The sequence below is a fragment of the Ursus americanus genome, chromosome 2 (assembly GCF_024610735.1).
Source record: "Ursus americanus isolate L20-20 chromosome 2, mUrsAme1.1.p, whole genome shotgun sequence".
Classification (NCBI taxonomy): Eukaryota; Metazoa; Chordata; class Mammalia; order Carnivora; family Ursidae; genus Ursus; species Ursus americanus.
The window spans coordinates 9,806,384-9,817,637 of record NC_142128.1 but is presented as its reverse complement, the minus strand read 5'-3'; the positions used below and the strand labels follow the sequence as shown (position 1 = coordinate 9,817,637).

At 54.3% G+C, this 11,254-nt stretch overlaps 2 protein-coding genes across 2 annotated transcripts; one reads left to right on the top strand and one right to left on the bottom strand.

Annotated features, from left to right (window-relative positions):
* The first annotated feature begins 547 nt into the window (after window positions 1-547).
* ABHD11 (abhydrolase domain containing 11) lies at window positions 548-3,029 on the top strand. The gene is made up of 6 exons (XM_045786190.2): window positions 548-737; window positions 904-1,039; window positions 1,719-1,892; window positions 2,045-2,215; window positions 2,333-2,514; window positions 2,738-3,029. The coding sequence occupies exons 1-6, from the start codon at window positions 619-621 to the stop codon at window positions 2,868-2,870; spliced, it is 915 nt and encodes a 304-aa protein (XP_045642146.1). The 5' UTR covers window positions 548-618; the 3' UTR covers window positions 2,871-3,029.
* LOC148110477 (BICD family-like cargo adapter 2) lies at window positions 2,970-4,185 on the bottom strand. The gene is made up of 4 exons (XM_087868177.1): window positions 4,043-4,185; window positions 3,612-3,706; window positions 3,284-3,404; window positions 2,970-3,194 (listed from the first exon to the last, which is right to left on the bottom strand). Exons 3-4 carry the CDS (start codon window positions 3,392-3,394, stop codon window positions 3,048-3,050), a joined length of 258 nt encoding a protein of 85 aa, XP_087724303.1. The 5' UTR covers window positions 3,395-3,404; window positions 3,612-3,706; window positions 4,043-4,185; the 3' UTR covers window positions 2,970-3,047.
* Window positions 4,186-11,254: the final 7,069 nt, after the last annotated feature.

The window sequence follows — 11,254 nt, the reverse complement described above, 5'->3', positions numbered from 1 at the left end:
AGAGGGGCACCACCCGGCCTGCCTGGGCCCCCGGCTGTGGAGCACGGCGCCTCCAAGCTGGCGCCCTGACGACGGGAGCCACTCCTGGCGCCTCTCGGCGCCCGCCTGCGGCACTGAAAGTATGACACGCACCCAAGGCGGTACGTGAGGGCAGAGTGGAGCAGGCCAGGTGCGGGGACCTTGCCAAGGACCTGCCCCGCGGCCGCCCAAAGCTCGCGCCCCAAATCCAGGACGTTCCGAACGGCGGGGCTAGGGCTCCCACACCACAGCACCCTAACTACCCAAGAGGATTCGACGCCGGAAGAGGCTGGGCAGAGCTTAGCGAGGGGCGCAACCAGGGACAGTCGGTGGCTCCGCCCGGGGCGTGGCCAGGGGCGGTACTACATCCTGCCGGTGCGGAGGCTGAGGGGATTTCGTAATGACGCAAGGGGCGGAGCTGGGGAGAACAGACTGTACTCTGGGATTACGTAAGGAAACGATGGAGAGGGCGGGGAATTCCGCACTAGTGGGCAGTGCAGAGGGCGGAGCTGCAATCGGAACTGGGCGGAGTCCTGAGCGAAGGCGGGAGGCGGAGCGAGGGGACAGGACGAGGTGAACGCCAGGTAGCTGCTACAGGGCATGCTTCGCTGGACCCGCGCCTGGAGGCTCCCCCTTAGGGGGCTCGGCCCCTACAGTCTCAGCTTCTCGAGGGTGCCCGTCGCACCTAGCAGCAGTGGCCGAAGCGGTGCCGAGCCGAGGTCAGTCAAGGGCGCCATGTGGGAAGCTGTCCATCGCTCTTCCCCGTTCAGTCGGGCCGCGACGGCCCCGCCTCCTCCGCTTGCGCCCACCCCCGCCCAGGCCCCTCCCCTAAACCCCTTCCCCAGCCACCTTAGGCCCCTCCTCCATCCTTGCTCCTCCCTCCAGGTCGGTGCTACTTTCCTATAAGCTTCTGGACGGAGAGGCGACCCGTCCGGCCCTAGTGTTTCTGCACGGGCTCTTCGGCTCCAAAACCAACTTCAACTCCATCGCCAAGGCCCTGGCCCAGCAGACTGGCCGAAGGGTGAGCTTCCGGGAGAGGCGGGGTCCCGCGGGAGGCGGGGCCTGGCTGGGCGGGGATAGGAGGAGGCCGAGGCGGGGCCCGCTTTCTCCGCCCTCAGTACGGGACACCTGCCGGGGAGTGGCCGGTCTCTCTAAGCAGAAATGAGGAAGAGATTGAGCCTCTAAGGATGGAGGCCACATGGCACACCGTGGCGCTAAGTGGACCCCGTTCATTCTCTCGTGCTTGCATCCGTCCAGTCCTTCATTCTTGTTATAGATGCCCATGTGTGTACTCCACACTGGCTGTCCAATGCCTAAGCGCCAACACCCTCCCCGTTAAGGGGGCCAGCCCCTGTTCGTTCACTAGGGATGACCACCATTTATAGTAGCCCATCCTTCTGTCCTCCAGCTGTTGGAAATTCTTGGCACCTGCTTTCTCTGGCTGGTCACCCAGCCAGGCCAAACCTTTAGAGACAGGGTCACTCTCCTTGGGCCTTCTCTTCTCTGGTAAGCGGCCCTAGGTTCTTCTTCTGGCCTCCTAGGTCTGAGAACTGGGCCCTGTCACCATCGAGGCCCTTTTTCCACTTCAGGATCTTTCTCTAGGCTCTCTACCCCCATCAGCCTGCAGGAATGCCATGCCTTAGGCTGTCTATGCCCTGAATGTGGATGCCAGCTCTGCCCGCCCTCTCTCCACTCTGCAGGTGCTTACTGTGGATGCTCGGAATCATGGTGACAGCCCCCACAACCCAGACATGAGCTATGAGGCCATGAGCCAGGACCTGCAGGACCTCCTGCCCCAGCTGGGCCTCGTGCCCTGTGTCCTCATTGGCCACAGCATGGGAGGCAAGACAGCCATGCTGCTGGCACTCCAGAGGGTGAGCCGTCCTTATATGGGGCTTCCTCCCATCCATTGTGGACCCTGGGACTCATTCAAGCCTTGGATGGCCAAATTCAGGATCTGGGAACTCTGCCTGAGACCCAGTATGCCTGCCAAAAGGTCGGTCCCAAGCCTGGTTCTCTCACACAGCCAGAGCTGGTGGAACGCCTGATTGCTGTGGACATCAGCCCAGTGGAGACCACATCCAGCTCGAACTTCGCGTCCTACATGGCAGCCATGAGGGCTGTAGACATCCCAGATGAGATGCCCCGCTCCTCTGCCCGAAAACTGGCCGATGAGCAGCTCAGCACTGTTATCCAAGTAACACACCCGTGCTCGGATGGTGTTATGGGCTGGGACCTGTGAAGGGAAGAGGCAACCCCAGACCTCACATGGAGGCTCCCCTCCCCCAACGACTGGACCTCCCCCTCCCCACAGGACATGGCCGAGCGTCAGTTCCTGCTCACCAACCTGGTGGAGGTGGATGGGCGCCTCGTGTGGAGGGTGAACTTGGAAGCATTGGCCCAGCATGTGGACAAGATCTTGGCTTTCCCACCACGACAAGAATCTTACCCTGGGCCAACACTCTTCCTCCTGGGTGGAAATTCTCAATACGTGCGGTAAGCCAGTTTTACTGGTGGTGGTGGGAGGGGCCCCAGCCTGGGGATCCTGCCTTGGGGAGGGCTTGGGTGTGGGCGAGGGTGGGGGGGTGCCTGAGAATTCAGAAACACCACTGGGCATGTGGGCTTATGTAGCTCTCTTCTCCCTGCTCTGCTTCCACTTCTCTCTCTCCACATCCTCCCACTTTGACCCCTTCTGCGTGGCCTTCTCCTCGACGGACAGCCCCAGCCACCACGTGGAGATCAGGCGGCTCTTCCCTCGAGCCCAGATGCAGACTGTGCCCAATGCTGGCCACTGGATTCATGCTGACTGCCCCCAGGACTTTGTGGCTGCCATCCGAGGCTTTCTGGCCTAAGAGTTACTGGCATCAGGGGGCAGGAAACCCCAGGCTTCCAGGCCCTGGGGCCCGCTCCATGTTTCTGCACAAAAGGACTCAGGCGGGCACTGAGAGAGCATGAGGGTGCGGAGGTGGTCAGACCTCAAGCTTTAATGAATAAAGACACTGCTCCCAAGGTCCTGGGCTGAGCGCTTGTCACCACCAGCGTCCCCACCGACCCAGGGGGAATCGGACCCAGGGGGCCCTGGCACTTCCGGGGTCCATGGGGGCACCCAGAGTGCCCCTGGACTCTCTCTGCCGCTGACTCTCGACCCGCTGCCTCACCAGCTCCTGCATATCCTCCTGGGGGCAGGAGAGCAGGGTCAGGACCAACCCTGTGCCCTTCTCCTTCTCCCCATGCCTCCCCGGCCCAACTGGCATTCCCACGCTACCTCCCAGGCCTCCACCTCCTGCCTCAGCCTCAGTTTCTCCTCCAGGACCTCCAGCAGCTGGGCCTCCACAGCACGCAACTTGGCTTTGCATGTGTCCAGCTCGGCCTCCATTGCCTGCTTCCTGCAGGTGGCGGGGAGAGTAGCGCGAGGCTTGGACCCCGCACCTCTGCCGTGTGGCCACAGCCCCCCACCTTGTGACAGGGTGAGTGCTTATGTGGCTTTCCTTGCAGGAATACCTGACTTCTCACCTCCTCTCCTCTAGCAGGACAGAGCCCTGAGGGTCAGCCACCCACAGCCCTCCCAACCCCCGCAAGCATCTGCCTCTCACTTGGCAATGGCTTCATCCCGCTCCTGGAGGACTTGGTCCAGCGAGGGCTCTCTCTGGGCGTCCCCCAGTGCTCCAGCCACCTGGGATTCTGGGCTCTGTTGTAGGGTGACAGAGAAGGGAGGAGGGATCTAGAGCTGGTCTAGATGAGGTGTCCCACATCTGGGCCCTTCTGCTCTTCCCTTGGCTCTGATGCTAATGTCAGCAGGGGAGGGGTCTGGAAAGTTCTTTTCCTGCCCCCTCCACCCGTACCCATTTCCTGGACCTCTGAGAGTAAACCAGGGGGACTGTGCCATGCTGAGGGGTGGCAAGTGTGGCCTCTGCATGGCACAAAGGTAAACAGAGGGGACAAGGCGTTTGGACCCTCAAGGAGAAAAGAAGTTCTCACCTAAGCCGCAGGAAAGAGACAAGGTGGGTTTCAGAAGGACACTTACCCCTCTAGGGCCCCGGACAGAGAGGGTGGCCTGGTGACTGGGACTCTTGTCAGTGGGGTGGGGCAGGCAGACAACATACAGAGCCCTTTGCCCTCCCTTCCGGCCTAGGCACTCCCTGTCAGGCTCCGCCCCCCACTGGCTGGCCAGGCCCCTGCCTCCCCTCCTGGATTCTGGAACCCTCCTACCCGGGCCCAGAGCTTCCCCAGCCCCTTCCTGCACCGTCACACATGTCCTTCACCCCGAGGGGGCGCTCTACCCACATCAGTAGATGAGAAGGGAGGCACAGAGCTGGGAGCGCTTGAGTGCTGACAGGCATAGGTACCCCAGCCCCCCATCCTGAAAAGTTGGCAACTTGGTAGCTTGAGTGGCATCATCCACGCATATGACCAATCTTAGCTCAGCAGAAAACAGAAGGAAAAAAGTTCAACCCTTCCTGACAGACTCTTAACATTTTGGATGTCCATTCTTCCTAGCAATATTGCTCATTATTCCTCCAATATCCCCAGTGTTCTGATCCTTGAGCCTGGCGGGGTCCACTGTGCTGGGGGTGGGGGAGGGGTCGTCTAGGTAGCCCATGCCCCCCCCCCACGTGCTCATTGAATCTTCCCCATTGAGAAGCCTCTTCAGCAAGGTCATGTCTAGGGGATTAGATCCTCAACCCTAAATCATAAATATTACTCCCAGAAAACTGGCAGACATGACTCCTGGTTGCCTGTAGGTGCCACTGAGACACGTACCTCCAACAGCCAGACTAATGATGTCTTTGGTGGAGCCCCAGGTGAAGAGGTGGGGTTGAACTGTACCCCGAAATGCACCCTTTTTTTGAAGAGATTGAGTCAGTGTGTTTTGAGAGGCTGATCTGTGCCATGATCAAGACAGGGCCCAGGGACCTGGTCTCGGGGACCTCTGAGGCCAGCAGGAATGAAGCATAGATATAAGCAGAAAAAAAGTGTCTGGGGGTCCAGGAACAGTGGGAGCACAAAGGAGGTCACAGGAGGTCACACCCAGTGACCGGCCCAGGAAGTTTCCTCAGAGCTTGTCCAAAATGAACCCTGTAGGCCAGCGGGAGTCAGTCAGGAGAAAGGCATTTCTTTTAACTTTTTATTTCGAAACAATTTCAAAACTGCTCTTCGGTGTCCAAAAAAATATCCTTTTAGGGTAAAAAAAAAAAAAAAATCTAATATGGTATCAAAGATTGTACCCAGTCGTCACATCTCTCTGGTCCCCCTTGGTCTAGAACAATTTGCAGCCTTTCTTTGAATTCCATGGCCTTGACATTTTGAAGATTACAGGGAAGTTATTTTGTAGACCATCCTCCAATTTGGGCTTGTCCATGCCTTCCTTAGGATTAGACCACTGTTACCCATTTTGTGCAGAGACATCACAGAAAGGATGCTGTGTTCTCCTAGCCAATATCATTTGGAACCATCACAGGTGGGATCAATGCTGATCACTTGACCATGATTAATAAGCACTGGGGAAGGGAGGTATTTTGAGACTATGACACATCCTTTCCTTTACCCCACTTTCACCCATAGGATTCAGCATCCACTGATATGTCTTGCCCAGATTAATTATTACTACAATGATTCTCAAATGGGGGCACCTGGGTGGCGCAGTTGGTTAAGCGTCTGACTCTTGATTTCAGCTCAGGTCATGATCTCAGGGTGCCGGCATTGAGCCCTGTGTTGGGCTTGGGCTGAGTATGGAGCCTGCTTAAGATTCTCTCTCTCCCTCTCCCTCTGCCCCTCCTCCCCCACCCCATTCTCACTCGCTCTCTCTCAAAAAACTAAATAAAATATAAATCCTGTAAAATAAAAAAGACCTGTGTGTTAGGCATGTACATTGCAATTAATCTCTACTAGGCCCACTTTGTAGACACAGGTCTACACACACACACAAACATACACATTTATATTATGTTTATTTCTCTAACTGTGTGATGGTTAAATTTGTGACAACTGGGCCATGGGATGCTAAGCTATCTGGTTTAACATTTCTCAGTGTGTCTGTGTGGGTGTTTCTGGAGAGGTTAGCATTTGACTCCGCGGACAGAGTAAAGCAGATAGCACTCCCTGATGTGGGTGGGCATCGTCCGATTCATGGAGGGCTTGAATAAAACGAAAGGCAGAAGAAAGGTTGAATTCTGTCTCTCTTCCTGACTGCTCAAGCTGGGATATGGGTCTTCTCCTGCCCTCAAACTGGTGCTGACACCATCGGTGCTCCTGGGTCTCAGGCCTTCAGACTGGGACTGGGACCACACTATCAGCTTTCTGACCCTCCAGCTTGCAGACAGGATATTGTGGGGCTGCTCGGCCTCCATAATCACCCGAGTCAATTCTTGGTAATCAACCTCTTTCCCAGGGGGCGCCTGGGTGGCTTGGTCGGTTAAGCCACCCTCTCTTGCTTTCCGCTCAGGTCCTGATCTCATGAGTTGTGGGATTGAGGCCTGAAGTTGTCAGGCTCTGTGCTCAGTGGGGAATCTGCTTGAAAGACTCTCCCTCTACCCTTCCTCCCTTCCCTCCCCCCATCATGCTCTCTCTAAAAATTAAAATAATTAAAAATAAAAAAACCTCTTTCCCGGTGTTCATCCTAGTGGTTCTGGTTTTCTGGAGAACCCTAACTAATAAAATTTACACATATTAAGAAAAAGTTCACCATTAGACCTAAATTCCAGTCCACCATCACAGGCTCATCCCAGCTCTTCCCTGTTCCGTGTTTTACCTCCTTTCTCCAACTACCTTCAGTGCATTTCATAATTAGTTCAGTCTGCCTGGGTGCAGCGAACACCCTGAAACAACGGGGCTCCCCCTGACACGGATCCCTTTCTATGAGGGCTTGGCTCCTGCGGGGACTGCCTCCCCCCACCCTCAACTCCAATGCCGTCCTCGCGCGTGGCCCCGGCTGCCACTGGGTGTCAAATGTCTAAGAGCTTTGCAGTCATTAAGCGATTCGTTCATTCCACAACTGTTTACTGAGCACCTACTATGTTCTAGGCATGTTTCCAGATGGTGGACATAAAACAGGAAGACACAATTCCCTGACATTCTAATGAAGGCAGATAGACCATAAACAAAGGAATGAGTATACCACGCGGTAAGAAATGCTGGAGAGAAAAAGAAAGCCGGGAAAGACAAGGAGGAGGACCGGGAGATTGCTATTTGATATTATTCTGTGCTACCTTACAGAGATCACAAATGTTAACCTACCACTTAGATGAAACACAACCCCTCTCTCATGATTTGGAATGATGTTTTCAGTGACAGCAAGTTCTGTAATTCCCAGCACAGTGGAGATGATGTGTTCGAGAAAACCCTGTTAGGGAACTCAAAGGGAGATGCTCAGGATGACACCCGACGAAGAAAGTCAGAGATGCAAGTGAGGGGTTGAATGAATGTTCACAAGCCCTGTGAGTAGCAAATAATTGTTTTGAAATAAACTTATTCTTAAAAACATGTGATTTAAGATAATGTAACTTAGATATTTTTAACTAAGTATAACCAGGAAGTCACTCATTTCACCTGCATCCCTAAATGTTTAAACTGGAATATTGGGCCAAATTTCTTTTAAATTTTCTCATTGGGAAAAGGAGGGAATAACCTTATATTCATATCCTCAGTGCTTTTCCCTACAGCCAATACCATTGCAAAGCCCTACCTCCAGCGCCACACACTGAGCGGTGAGGCTCACGCCCCAGCTGCCCACCGTCCAGTCTACCTCCTCCCCTGCTGCCCTAGGATGGCTGAGCTCAGGCCTCAGGGCTGAGCTGGAAGATGGACAACGTTGGTGGTGCACTGGGGTGGTGGAGCCTGGAAGTGGGAAGGAGAGCTGCCGGCCGGGCAGGGGGTGGGTTTTGTGGTCAAAACAGCTGGGATTTGCAGGGCTGGGGGCTTACAAACTATGTGACCTTGTTTGTGCTTACCTCCCTGAGCCTTATCGTCCTCATCTGTGAAATGGAACTAATGGGGAACCTCCCCAGTAGGGTCACAGGAAGGGTTAAGTAAGGTACCTCATGCAATGACCAGTGCTTTGCATAGTAATGGACTGGGCCAGACATCCCAGGAAAGGAGAGAAAGCCTGCCACAAAGCAACAGAAAAGAAAAATGGGAGAAGGTCAACAACAACGACAACACACACACACACTCCCTTTATGTCAGCTGCCCCTTTCTACTCTGCACCCCCCACGCACACTGCCCCAGGGGCACTTCTGTTCCTAAATTCTGCACGAGCTGCCTCATCCTCCTCCTCCAGACCCCTATGGCCCCTCCACTTTCCCATCATTGTCTTGTCACTTCAAGGTGTCTCTCCCACCAGCCTGAGGGCTTCTGGAGGACAGGTGGTGACCGTCATCGTTCCAACCTGGGCATGCAGGTGCTCAGCGGCCACGGTGCCAGCGAAGAAGCACCGGCCATGTCCAGCAGGTGGCAGCAGTTCCCAACCTCAAGGATCCTGTGGGCAAAGGGCCCACACCCCACCCTCCCAGCGGGTGGGATGGAAAACCCCAAACTCTCCCCAGGGGCTTTGGGAGCTCCCAAACACCCAGCTTTTCCCTCAGTGCTCCTTTATAGGAACACTGCTTATGCAAATGTGCAAAGATTTACCACTCATTCCACAAACCCACTTTCTGTGCCAGCCTTGGGAAATACACAAGAACGTGACCTGGTTCCTTCCCTTCAGATGTCCCCATCTAATGCGGGGACAGACACCTAACACAGACCATAGCCACACAGGACAATAAGTGTTACAACTGGGATAAATACAGATCTTTGTGGGAGCAGACAGGAGCCCGGCCCTCGTTGCTGGACAGTCAGGGATGAATTCTTGGACGAGGTGATGTCTACTAGGGAAGGAGGGAAAGTGAAGGGCCAGGTGCCTGGGGAGGAGGAAGGAAACAGGGAGGAGAAGATCCCAGGCCTGGGGAAATAAAGCAAAGGCAGTGTCCTAGAGGAGCGTGCAGAGTGTACATCGGGCATCACGGCTGCATCAAGGGGAGGTGGCCTCAAGAGGTGACACAGGGCTGGACCACAAAGGAAATAGAACTCTCTATTGGGGTATCAGGATTCTTCCCCCTGGGGCAATAGGGGAAACCTCACTGCCCTGAACAAGTAGATTGCAGAATGTCACAGAGATGTCCCTTTGACTAAAGTGGGGACGGGGCTTTACACGGCATTGGTCTGGACAGAATATCCATCAGTTATCCACATTAAAGAATGGGGTGGGGGAGCACCTGGGTAGCGCAGTCGTTAAGTGTCTGCCTTCGGCTCAGGGAGCGATCCCAGTGTTCCGGGATCGAGTCCCACGCACGGCTCCTCCGTTGGGAGTCTGCTTCTTCCTCTCCCACTCCCCCTGCTGTGTTCCCTCTCTCGCTGTGTCTCTCTCTGTCAAATAAATCAATAAAATATTAAAAAAAAAAAAAGAATGGGGTGGGGCACCTGGGGGGCTCATTCAGTTAAGTGTCCGACTCTTGATCTCAGTTCAGGTCTTGATCTCAGGGTCATGAGTTCAAGCCCTGCATTGGGCTCCACGCCCAAGAATGGGGTAGGAGTGATGTGTATTATGGGGACAGCCTTGTTCCCACGGGGAATAAGCCCTACTCTGTCACTGTCCCTGTCCTTAGTCACACCCTTGGCCCAGAATGCCTTTCCCCCAATCTCCACCTGGCCACCTCCTACTCATCCCTTAAGCCCTGATTCAAATGCCCTGCCTCTGGGAAGTGGTCCCTGATCCCAAGGAGTTGGCTACTCTGGGGACCCGTAGCACCTTGTGCAGCGGTTTCTATTTTAGGCTCCTCTCACCTGCCCATCCCTCACCTCTCAGGGAGCATTCCATTCCAACTTCAACCCTTGTTTCTTAATCATAGCGTGTGCGCTCCCAGGACTGTGCCCACAACTTCATCTCCACCCCAGGCCAGACTGTTCCTGCCTCCTTAGTCTCCAGCTGGTGTAGTGCATGAACTCCCCACTGACCATCTGCATGTCTCCCCAGATATCCAGGCAGGCACTTTAAATGCTCACAGGTGTCTGGTCTGAACTCCTCCCCTGCCCCACAGATCTGCTCCTCCTCCAGGAGCCAGCGCTGCTCTTATCTGCGCATGCTCAGTCATCAGCACCTGTTGCTTCTAGTTCATAATATTTCTCATTGTTTTAATGTCTTTTTACACCTTTTATTTTTTTAAGTCACCTCGACATCCAATGTGGGGCTTGAACTCAGAGAGCAAGATCAAGAGTCACATGCCCAGGGTGCCTGGGTGGCTCAGTATTTTAAGCATCCGACTCCTGATTTCGGCTCAGGTTGTGAGATCAAGCCCCACGTCAGGCTCTGGACTTAGCGGAGAGTCGGGTTAAGGATTCTCTCCCTCTCCCTCTGCTCCTCCCTCAGCTCTCTCTCTCTTCAAATAAATAAATCTTTAAAAAAAAGTCACATGCTCTGCCGACTGAACCAGCCAGCCTCCCCTAATTGTTTTAACGTTTTACAACAAACATTCTTTTTATAATTGAAACACAGTATAGTAATATGAAATAAGTCTCTTGAATATGACCACGTCACCACCATCACTGCTGTCACCTTTGTCCCAGCCACCGACACAACTGTGATCGCTTCCTAAATGGCATCCCGGCTTCCTCCCCAAAGCCCTTCACAGTCTACAGACACAGACTTGGGACGATGGTTCAGTTTATGATTTTTTTTGACATTACAATGGTGCGAAAGGGATATGCATTCAGTAGAAAGCATACTCTGAATTCTGAATTTGGATCTCTTCCCAGGCTAGCGGTATGAGGTGCAATCCTCTCTCGTGATGCTGGGTCACGGTACCAGCAACAGTCACGAGAGTGAGGGGCCCCTGTGCTGACAGCCCTCCCGTGCCCAGGAAGCCATTCTGCTTCTCACTTTCTGGCCAGCATTCAGTACATCCCAGGAGAGAGTCAACACCTTGTTACAACATAGGCTCCGTGTTCGATCATTTTGCCCAAGCGCAGGTTAACGTGAGTGTTCTGAGCACGTTTCGGACAGCTGGGCTAAGCTATGATGTTCGGGAGGTAAGGTGTATGACATGCATTTTCCACTTAGGATATTTTCAGTTTACAGTGGGTTTATCGGGACGTTACCCCCACTGTCCAGGAAGATCTGTATTCTCCACCCAGCAAACAGAGCAGTTCTGTGAAAGCCCAAGACGGATCTCGGCTCTCCTCGAGTCCCTCATCTGCGTCTGCG

Bases quoted from the DNA above. Each gene is read 5' to 3' on its own strand.
- ABHD11 (XM_045786190.2), top strand. From the start codon at position 619: ATGCTTCGCTGGACCCGCGCCTGGAGGCTCCCCCTTAGGGGGCTCGGC. The intron at 738-903 runs GTCAGTCAAGGG...TCCTCCCTCCAG, and splicing joins CGAAGCGGTGCCGAGCCGAG to GTCGGTGCTACTTTCCTATA. The intron at 2,216-2,332 runs GTAACACACCCG...CCCTCCCCACAG, and splicing joins AGCTCAGCACTGTTATCCAA to GACATGGCCGAGCGTCAGTT.
- LOC148110477 (XM_087868177.1), bottom strand. From the start codon at position 3,394: ATGGAGGCCGAGCTGGACACATGCAAAGCCAAGTTGCGTGCTGTGGAG. The intron at 3,195-3,283 runs GTAGCGTGGGAA...TCCTGCCCCCAG, and splicing joins AGGAGGTGGAGGCCTGGGAG to GAGGATATGCAGGAGCTGGT.